This window comes from Gossypium hirsutum, chromosome D05 (genome assembly GCF_007990345.1).
Source record: "Gossypium hirsutum isolate 1008001.06 chromosome D05, Gossypium_hirsutum_v2.1, whole genome shotgun sequence".
Classification (NCBI taxonomy): Eukaryota; Viridiplantae; Streptophyta; class Magnoliopsida; order Malvales; family Malvaceae; genus Gossypium; species Gossypium hirsutum.
In genome coordinates this window covers 2,359,970-2,371,057 of record NC_053441.1, presented here as the reverse complement: position 1 = coordinate 2,371,057, position 11,088 = coordinate 2,359,970, and the positions used below count along the sequence as shown (strand labels likewise).

At 34.0% G+C, this 11,088-nt stretch overlaps 1 protein-coding gene across 3 annotated transcripts; it reads right to left on the bottom strand.

The window, feature by feature from the left end:
* Positions 1 to 727: 727 nt before the first annotated feature.
* LOC107907187 (receptor-like protein kinase 5) lies at positions 728 to 10,240 on the bottom strand. 3 transcript variants are annotated; one of them, XM_041093102.1, is made up of 5 exons: positions 9,249 to 10,208; positions 6,367 to 6,882; positions 6,209 to 6,268; positions 1,453 to 3,573; positions 728 to 1,362 (listed from the first exon to the last, which is right to left on the bottom strand). In XM_041093102.1, the coding sequence occupies exons 4-5, from the start codon at positions 3,428 to 3,430 to the stop codon at positions 944 to 946; spliced, it is 2,397 nt and encodes a 798-aa protein (XP_040949036.1). In that variant the 5' UTR covers positions 3,431 to 3,573; positions 6,209 to 6,268; positions 6,367 to 6,882; positions 9,249 to 10,208; the 3' UTR covers positions 728 to 943. The 3 variants fall into 3 exon arrangements, with proteins under 3 accessions (XP_040949036.1, XP_040949035.1, XP_016689930.2); XM_041093101.1 differs by having other exon boundaries at positions 6,209 to 6,882; positions 9,249 to 10,240; XM_016834441.2 differs by lacking the exons at positions 6,209 to 6,268; positions 6,367 to 6,882; positions 9,249 to 10,208 and having other exon boundaries at positions 1,453 to 4,491.
* Positions 10,241 to 11,088: the final 848 nt, after the last annotated feature.

Sequence of the window (11,088 nt, the reverse complement as noted above, 5' to 3'; positions counted from 1 at the left end):
AGTTTTTGGTCCTCTAATTTTACAAAAAAAAAGTTATTTTAGCTCTTTATTTATTTTTTGGTCTCTTTTAGTCTTTGAATTTGTTTTTTTTTAATCAAATCACTCCAAAATTGATAGAAAAGTAAATTTTTGTTAACTTTATTAACATGTCATACACATGGATTGTTATATGGATGACATGCCAGCATTTAATTAATTTTTTAAAAATTTAAAATATAAGAAATATTGTTTATATTTTAATAATTTTTAATTTTTAAAAATATTTATTATTATTTTTTGAATTTTTAAAAATTTAAAAAATTAATTAAATGTTGACATGTCATTCACGTGATGTTAGAAAATATTATTTTGAGGTGATTTGACAAAAAATATAAATTTGAAAATTAAAAAATAAAAAGTAAATGAAGGACTAAAATGAATTTTTTATAAAGTTAGAGGATGAGTACGTGATTTAATAAGTTAAATGTTACAAGTTTAACTTCACGGATTTTAATCTATCCAAAAGAAGCGATAGAAAAAGGAAAAGAAAAAGAAAAAGAGTGCAAAAAAGACTTTTAATGGGTGTGATTATTTGGACTAATGTTTGGTTTATCCAATTAATTGCCATGGTAGAGCAAGTGGGGAAAACTAGGTGTGTGTTTTTCTTGGTAACAAAGAGTTAAATGGTTAAGGCTAATGCTGATATTGGGACCAGTGTTCATCTAAAATAGTTAATATTCTGTAACTATTAGCAAATTTAGATGAAATATTTTATTCAACTCAATTATACACATACTAAGACCAAGTTAATTTAAAATAGTTGAAGTCCTTATAACTACTAATACAAATCGGACAAGTTTTATACAATTCCTATTGCTATTACTCATATTTCTCAAATCTTTAAATTAAAAAAAAATGGCCTTAAGCATATTCAAAGTCTTAATAATAATGCCAACCCATAAAGTCATACCGAGTAAACATTATTGGGACCGAAGGTCGGTCCATCTTTTAACTTTTGAAGCGAAACAGCCTTATCAAACTCCTTTTCAGCGCTCTTACTTTGATAATCAAGAGGATGAGCGCTTTGGACTAAAATTTGCAGAACATCTCTCATGGAAGGTCTTAACGGAGGCAATGTTCTTGTACAACAGAGACCGAGTTTGAAGACATTGCACATTTGGTTCAAGTGACAAGGTTTTTTGATACCTTCAGCTAATGCATCAAATATCGAGTTGCCTTGTTCAAAGTATCGTTGAGCCCATTCTGCAAGTGATCTGTTTTCATCCCCCTGATCCGGTTTTCGTCCTGTTGTTAGCTCCAAAAGGATGACTCCGAAGCTATAAACATCGACCTTCTCGTTGATTCTCCGTGTATGAGCATATTCTACAGTTCAAGTCGAAATAAATGATAATGTATATTTAACTAGAAATCAAGCTAGTGGAATTGGATGCAATATTGAAGGCTAAAACTCACCAGGAGCAATGTAGCCAATCGAACCAGCCACCGCAGACATTGTTGTTGGTTTTCCTTTGATCAACATCTTAGCTAGACCAAAATCAGCAACTTTGGCATTGAATTCAGAATCTAACAGGATGTTGCTTGACTTCACATCTCGATGAATAATGGGTGGGGAGCAATCGTGGTGCATATAGCAGAGTCCTTGGGCAGCCCCGATCGCGATTCGGAATCGCTTAGGCCAGTCCAAGATGATACCCGATGTTCGGTGCTTATTCAACCATAGGTCAAGGCTCCCGTTCTCCATGTACTCGTAAACAAGAAGTTTCGAGTCCTTACTTGACATGCAACCCATCAGTTTCACTATGTTCAAATGCTTAATTCTGCTCAATGTCATAACTTCAGCTTGAAATTCCTTCTCCAATTCCCTCTCAAGCTTTATCTTATTCCGAATCTTCTTAACGGCAACGAAATCACCATCGCCAGTTATATCAACACGGTATACTTCTCCTGATCCCCCATCTCCAATCTTGTTTTTTTGACCTTCCAATCCTGACAAAATGCTTTTTATCGTGAAAGTCAACATTTGGAATGCGGTGAGCTCCCATTCCGGATCCAAGATGCGATTTCTCTGCCAACAGACTTCAGAGAGGAAGAATGAAACTGACAAACACAGTACAAGAATTGCTGTGCTCGAAATCCAAATAAGAATTCGAGGATAACTCAAGTTCGGGTTTTTTTGTGAACCACAAATGCGGAGGTTTACATTTGCAGTACCTGCACAGAGACCAGGATTGTTTAGGAAGCTGTTGGAGTACGCACCATTTTCGAACTCTTTTGGGATGTTCCCCACGAGATGATTGGAAGAAAGGTTAATGAAACTAGACTTTAGTTGACCAAGTTGAGGAGGAATTTGGCCTGAAATTTGGTTTTTAGACAGATCCAATAAGTTTAGGCTCGGTAGAAAACCAATGGCCTCTGGAATTTGTCCCGAAAGTTGGTTTTGGCTAAGGTTTAGAGTAGCGAGTGAGTTCCATGAGATTATATCAGATGGAAGGGAGCCATGGAGTTGGTTTCGGTCAAGCAAAAGAACTTGTACAGATGAAAGGGCAGTTAATTCTCCAGGAATTGTACCACTGAAGAAGTTGTTACTGGCATTAAATACGGAAAGGTTCCTCCACAGCTTCACATCAACAGGTATTTCTCCAAAAAACCGGTTGTTACTCATCTCGAGTCTGGAGAGATTATCCGACACTTTTCGGGGAAGCTCACCAGTGAACATGTTGTCACTTATCAGTAACTTTGATAAGTTCAACGATGTCCATAGTCCACTGGGAATGCTCCCAGTAAGACCATTCTGGCGGACATCAACCATTACTAAGCTATCACAGTTACCGAGTGATGTTGGCAATTCTCCCGTAAGATTGTTGTCAAAGGCTACAACTCCCAGCAACTTACCTCCATCGCATAAATGCTTAGGCAACATCCCTGTCAGCCTGTTAGAACAAACCTCAAATCTCTCAAGCATCGAGTATCGGCCGAGATCTTGAGGTAGAGTGCCTGACAATCTATTGCTAAACAATCTAACGTCTGTTAACGTGGAGATTTGGCCGAGGCCTTCAGGAATTTCGCCTGACAGTTGATTGTAAAACAGAACTAAACTGGATAACTTTTCTAGCTTCCCGACATCACTCGGGATTCTTCCAGTCAGGCTGTTTTGAGAAAGATCAATTCCTGTCAGATTGGAAGCTCGAATCACTTGAGGAATCTCTCCGAGTAGCTTATTGTTGGAAAGGTATACCGCCTTCAAATTCTTCAACAAGAACAATGCTTTTGGGATTTCTCCCGTTAGTGCATTTTTAGATAAATCCAACACCTCGAGAGCTTTCATATCTCCAATTATCTCAGGGATTTCACCAATTAAATTTGTTCCAGACATCCATAAAGTCTTCAGCTTCGTCAAGTTAGTGAAACTTGAAGGAAACTTAGACGGCATGAATTCTGAATTATCTGCTAATCCCAAAATTTCAAGCTTGGATAAGTTGCTAATTTCTAGCAGGAGAGGACCGCTGAACTGGTTCTTAACAAGCAGAAGGGTACTTAGCTCTTGCAACGATCCAATGGCGGCAGGAACTTCGCCTGAAAAATTATTAACCATAAGATTCAAGTACTGGAGCCGGCCTAGTGTGTTGATGTCATGAGGGATGGGGCCAACGAAATAGTTTTGAGAGAGGTCCAAATACTCAAGTTTGGAACAGTTGTAGAGAGTTTTTGGAAATTCACCTATGATGTAGTTATAATTGAGATCAAGGGATGCAAGGTTCTGAAGGCCACAAATGAAAGATGGGATTGTACCGTTGATGTTCTTGTTGGGAAGGCCTAACGCAGTGACTGAATTGTTAATGCAAGTGATTTCAGGCCAGCTGCAATGGTTAGTGGAGTTTGCTGAGAGGGTCCAGTGGCTGATGGAGGATGGGTTTTGCCAATATTGCTTTAGGTTGATTAAGATAGCTTGTTCTTGAGCAGCATGCAGCTGGGAACTTGCATGGCTGAAAAGAAGAATAAGGACGAGGGCATTGAAATGAATTTTGAGGAAACCGGCTGTTGGCTTTGACATTTGGAATATTGGGAAGTGTGAGTGAGAATTAGTATCACATCCCAAACTGTAAGGACTATGTTGTCAAAGGTTAAGTGAAATGGGTAGTAATAATGATATATGTAAGAATGAATCTTTAAGGTCTATGCTTCCAAATATGCAGGGAATGAATATTTATATACTCATTGGAGTGATCAAAGGGGTTAAGCATTATGGTCAACTTTTCTTTTAGAAAAATGATATCTTTCACCCAATTTTATTACTCCGATAAAAATAATGTGTTTCTCGTTTAAGATACAACTCTCAACTAGACTTGTTCATAGGTTGAGTTATTTGTTTAGGCTTGAAGGTCTGTTCGAAATTTGGGAGGGTTTGGATAAAACTATTAGACTTGAAAATTGGACTAAGGCAAAAAAATTATCCCTGTTTAAAATATAGGCCGGGTGGCTTGAACATTTAAGGCCTGAGCTTAGCCCGCTCATTTTTAAGTTTATAATATTTTATATTATGTTATTTTTATATATTGTACACATTAAGAGAATAATTTTATACTAAATATATAATACTACCCTAATATAAATATTAAAATAATGTTAAGATGATTATATAAAAACTTTCAATAAATAAAAAAATAAAAAATATTAAAATAATATAAAATAAATATTTTTTTAAAAAATAATACGAGCAGACTTAAAATGAGTTTAGGTTAATCTTTTGCAAATATGGGCGAGTATGAAAAAAATTTTAGGCTCATATTTTGAGTCAAACTAAGCTTAAATAAATATAAAATATGTTAATATTAAGCTTAAGTCAATCTCGATTCGACCCGGCTCATAAGTACTTTTAGTCCCAACCCAACGTGCAAGTCGTGGAAAAAAATATGTAGAAAAAGGGACAAAGACGCTACTTTCTATTTTTCCGACCCTTCCAATACGTTGTTTGTTTCCAGGAAAACAACAACCATTTCTATCAATTATCCAAAATTTTCTTTTTCACAAAGGAAAGGCAGAACTAGTTACTTTTTTTTTAAAGTTTATTTGGAATGAATACCCCGATGACATGTATTTTAGATAAAAAGAAACTTTTGAGGGTATATATATTTGATATAACTATATATGCATAATAAAGATGGGGAGAGTTAAAAGGTAGATTAAAAATTTTGGAAGGAAAAATCCCATCAATGGTGTAATAACGTACATAGATATATGATTATTATTGTAGGTTAATGACTAGTAGCATAATAGTTGTATCTCCAAAACATTCCTATCCTATCCATTTTTAGTCTTTTATATTAGTGTTCTTACTTTTCTTATGCAAATGTTCAAAGTGCCACATCAGTTGGAAAATGGTATAGTGGTAGTTAAATGGAAGAGTCAAGAGGTAGGGAAAACACTGATGCTAGCCTTGGGGACGGGGAGTGGACAGAAAAGAGAGAAAGGAACCCCCCGGCCCCCCCCCCCCCACATACACACAAAAAAAGAAAAAAAGAAAAAGAAAGAATATTACTTTTTGGATGAGGATCAACACAAATTATTGCCGAAGACTTTGACGAGAAACTTTGTTTTCATTAAAAAAAGAAGAAGAAGTCTCCATTCCGAGCAGATCAGTACATAATAAACGTAGGATCGATCGGATTTTTTTAAATTGCAGAGTTTGACATCATGTCAATGGAGAACAGACTCTGGAGCTGGTTTCAAAGCTCAGTCAAAGAACATTTTCATGGCCACTATGGTCTATGGACCTGCTAGGGTAGGCTGCTACCAAGTTTAATTTAACATTCCACTCCTAAATGATTTATGGAACACTTTCTAGGCCACCATTCTTAGTGGAATGGTCTTGTGTTTTGTTTAAGTCTTCACTCAAGATAATGCAATCAATAAATAATTGAATAATATTGCAAAGCCCCGGTATCTATTATCGATCAGAATTGGATCATAACAGAATTTCGGTCTATACTGGTACCATAATATCAGATTGGGGAGGGAGGTTAGAATTAGAGATTGATAGAAAAGCAAGGATATGGGCTCGTGTAAGTAGGAAACAGAAAATATCTATTCTAGTTCTATCATCAGCTATGGGTTCAAATCTAAGAGAAATTCTAGAGAATGTTTGCTACCCTGAGATTTTCTTGTCTTTCCTAACCGATAAGGAAAAAAAAATTGGGTCAAAAGAAAATACCATTTTGGAGTTTTATCAACAATTTTCTTGTGTAGGCGGGGATCCGGTATTTCCTGAATCCTTGTGTAAGGAATTACAAAAGAAATTCTTTCAGCAAAGATGTGAATTAGGAAGGATTGGTCGACGAAATATGAACCAGAGATTGAATCTTAATATACCTCAGAACAATACATCACCACAATTTCAGTTGAATGGTCCTCTGCTAGTGTAACACTCTTCGTCCAATCCGATCGTCGAGTCTGAATTACGAAATGTTACACTTGTTACCGGAACAACTACAGACAATTAACATTCACATTAAAATATAAAAAAATGCAAACACAATCATTACAGATCATGAGTTCATAATACAAATTTTCTCGGGTCTTATATGAGCTTACAAATGCTCTAAAGTTAACCCAGAACTGTATTAAAACCAAATTGCAACATTTTCAAAATTTCAATACGACATTGCGATGTGAAGTTACTCGTCGCAATGTGACTGTCTAGTTTGCCTTATTGTTACGAGGGGGTTCCTTGACACGCCGTGATCAAAATCCCAAATCTCATTGCGACGATCATCACTTGATGTCTTGACATGGACTTTGTTTTTAGCACAAAATAGACCTTTTGGTACCTATTTCAATCAACCAAACCATTTCATACAATTTGGTGCACAAAAGTGCACCTTCAACCTGCATAAAATAATGTTCAATCACATGTCAAATATATGCCATTTATCCAAATCTATACATTCAATCCAACAAATCCACAATTTGACACCATACCAAACAATTCAACTAGATCAAGTTGAATCAAATTAACCATGCCATATAGCATTTCAATATCATCATTAATCATACCATTTCATCAACAAAATTGGCTTTCAAATGCCACATTTAGATCTTTAAAACATGTACTATTGCATATATGAACATTAGTTTTCCAAAATCAAGCATTAATCAAGTTTAAACAACTATCTAGCCAAAGTGAAGTGTGAGCTTCGAGTTGATCTGATCGACGAGTTCCGCAAACCAACAATTTACAAAAAAGGGAAAACCAACTAGGGAAGCATTTCGAATGCTTAATAAATTTATAGGTATTAAAACAAATAACATACTTTGATTTATAATCAAACATAACCATCTAATTAACTTGTTACAATTTTTTTGACATAACATTTCACAACGATAAGTTGAGTCGTCACGTAATCGAGTCATATAGCAATTCAACATCAATATGCTATTCAATTTAGTACAATTCACAATTCAATTCCATTTACGATATCAAAACATCAAATTTCCATTTTGAACATTAAACTTCTAACATTCCATTCACGGTTAACTACACCACACCAGAAAGCACCGTAGTGCTAAACATAGAGCACTAAAATGCTAAGCAGAAAGTACTGAAATGCTGATCAGAGAGCACTTAAGTGTTGAACAGAGAACACCGAAGTACTAAACCCGTACACCCACGCAAATAACCCTATTGGCATGTCAACCGTATTCTAATCGTTTACTAAATTCACGCGGACATTAATACTATATTCGTAACATTCAAATCACTGTAGCTCCATCATATACATATTCTTCCATCATAGAACATTTTGTATCCATTCAGACACATATAACACATAGTATCATTTCTTTACAATTTAGATAATGTCTCACCTTTTTTGTATTAAATCATAATCAATTCAAAATTACATTTCACACAAACAAATTCATAATTCAAACATATTTACATTATTATTATATATAATCACACCATATGAACTTATCAGGCAAAAATAACAATAACAAAATTAGTCAATTTTTTTCATTTCTAAGTTTAAAAATCTAACAATTTAATACCAAAAGCTTCACGGTTTAATAATGACAACTTTTAAAAACTTTAACAATTTTACAAATTGGTACACGGGCTAGTTAAATTAAGCTCTCGAGGCCTAATAACATAAAAATTACAAGAAAAAGATTTGAAATCTTACCAAATATGAGGGCCTACTGTTGAAAGCATGAAACCCCTATTTTTCTTTCTTAGTTCGTGAGGTTGGAGAAGAAGATGAATAAAAATGTCTTTATTTTATTTTATTTTATTTTCTTATTTATACTTAGATTAATATATAATAAATCATAATTAACTTAATTAACCTTAATTAACTTAGGCTAATGATGATTAACATATTTTGATGGGTGGAAGTTGTCATCCATCACCATTTGGTGGTTTAAGAAAGGTTCAATTGCTCGATTGGTCATTCAATTAATTAAAAATCCATAATGGTTAACTTTTATCACTTTTACAATTTAGTCTTTACACCTTAATTAACTATCCAATTGACAAAATTAACGGACCAAACTTCAACTAAACTTTATACTAACCTCGACTCAGATCATTGAAAATGAAATTCCAAAACCACTGATTTTCAGGCTGATACAGCTAGGCTGCTACACACTTACTTAATCTTTCTATTATATTTAATTAGATGCTAATAGATTGATGGGGAATAAAAGAGTTTTCTATCATGTAACATGTTCAATAACACTGCCCTGCCTGTATGAGTCTTGCTCTCTTATTCCCCAACTCCTAATCATTGTTTTTTCTCTTGCTTGGGAACAAAATGAAGCCTAGTGAGGCAAACATAAATGCTAGTTCCACTCAAAATATGGATGTTCTTAGCTATTCATACAAGTATTTCGGGTTGAGAACAAATAGAGTCTAATAGCATGAAGCACATTCATCATTCACATTCTACCTAGCAGAAGATACTATTCAAGTCATTTATGATGAATGAACGGAGCACATATAAGTTTCTAACGCCATTCAAATGCATTGCGTGCACCATAGCTTTCATTAATGGTAGCAGAAAAATACACAAGGTTGCAAGTTAGTTTATGCCAGACAATAACTAATAGGCCTTCAAAATCATGTCAACCAAACTGAATATTTTATGAAGTGCAACAAACAATGAGACTGCATATTTTAATTTACCATGAAATTGCATATTGACTTTAATGGAGTACTAGAAATTTATCAAACATATAAGTATTTAGCAGTTTACCGGTTTTAAGGTGAGCCTGTCCAGAGGCAAAATCAGAGCTTGAGTTATCATATTCCTTCCTCAATGAGCCATAAGCAACAAATAAAGCTGTTGAACTACAAAGCAAGTCCCGTGATCTGACATTCCTTTAAACAAATCCCCAAATCCTTAACAAAATGGTTGACGAAAAAGCCTGGTTCGAAATCCCTCATTAAAATCCGGTTCCCTTACAAATCCAACGATTTTGAGCTCAGCTGCCCCGTCGATATCGCATCCAAAAACCCGGCCACATTGAGCCCTGCTTTGCCGGCTTATATAATTCCTTTTACTAATCCGACCATGGCTGACGCTATGCCTTTCCTACTGAATCCCATGTGATTAAATTTCCCAATAAGGGTAAAGAGGGGATCTAAATGGCGGACGGCAACTTCGTCTGTCTCTACCAAATCCCTAGAGAAACCCCCTTGCCCCATACACTTTGGAGAAATTTCAGGCAAAGTTGAAACTGTTTAACTTCTTTTTAAGTTAAATTAGAGTTTCATTAGTGAAAAGATGAGGAAATACAGTGAAACTGTTGAACCCTATTTCATAAAAAGGAAAAAGTTCAAATTAAAATTCAATCGAAAGCGAGACATACCAAACGGAGTATTGAAAATTGAAGGAGGAGACTTTACTATGTTGCTCTACTTGAATTTTAGTATATTTTTTCTGCATTTCACTTATTATTTCAAATAAAATTATGATGAAAAAGTAGCTTAAAATTTTAACCAAAAAAAAATTTCAAAAAAAATTTCTCCAGGTTGAATTCGATTCCAAAGAAAAAGAGTGATTAGGATATTTTGCTTCTAAAGAGAAATGAATAGGCATCCAAGTGGCTTAAGATATCTTAATTTGAGAAATAAATTAAAAACGCCCTTATTTTGGAATTAATAATTTTAAACTGCCCTAGTAAAGAAAAAAAATCTCAGCTGCCGTAACGGTGGCAGTTTTCCGCATCCGGGCTTTTCATTCACAGCCTAACAACCCAAGAAAAGGTTCTTTTTGTATTATATGAAAATAATTTACACATATATATTTTTAAAATTTTAATATGAATTATTAATTTATTAAATTTAAATATATTTAAAAATATATAATTTTTTAATTTTAATAATGATAGGATAAAGTATAGAATATGAAAAATGAATGATGTAATGCAAATGACAAATCCGCAAATTTCCTCGGAATTTCGGTGGTCACTATGTGTGGACCATTTTAGGCATTTTCTCAAATTGCTGAATTGCTTGAATTTTCGTATGATTTTAGTACAGATAATATAAATTAAAGTTTGTGTCTTGCAGAATTTGTGCAATGGTTAGATTTTAATGCTTTTAAATCATAAAATAAAATTTTAAAAACTTGCTTGAGTGAGTGATTCAAGTTTACTTGATATAAGTTGATTGAATCTTTAATTCAATTAGTATGTACATTATTGTCAATGCAGGAGAATATAAATTTGAATGCGTTGAAGCATATTGTTCTCTTATTTATGAATTAGAGAAGAGATATAAATAATTCTAAATATTGTATAAAAAAATAGAATCCGTGTTTATAATAAAATTGTTAAAAAATAGTTAATTAACTACAATTATAAATTATATAAATTTAAGAAAATATCATGTGTTTTTTTTTTAACACTTTAAATTGTTTGATACTGGTCACTGGTCAGTTAAGATAGTCTCTGCAATCTAAAAACATGTGGATCATGACTGAGGTAATCAGGGATGGACAATTGTTTTGCATTAAAATATACGAAAGCAGTGGACCACAAAAAGGGAAAAGTTGCAATACCATGGATCTTTCAAACAACAAAGCTGGCATC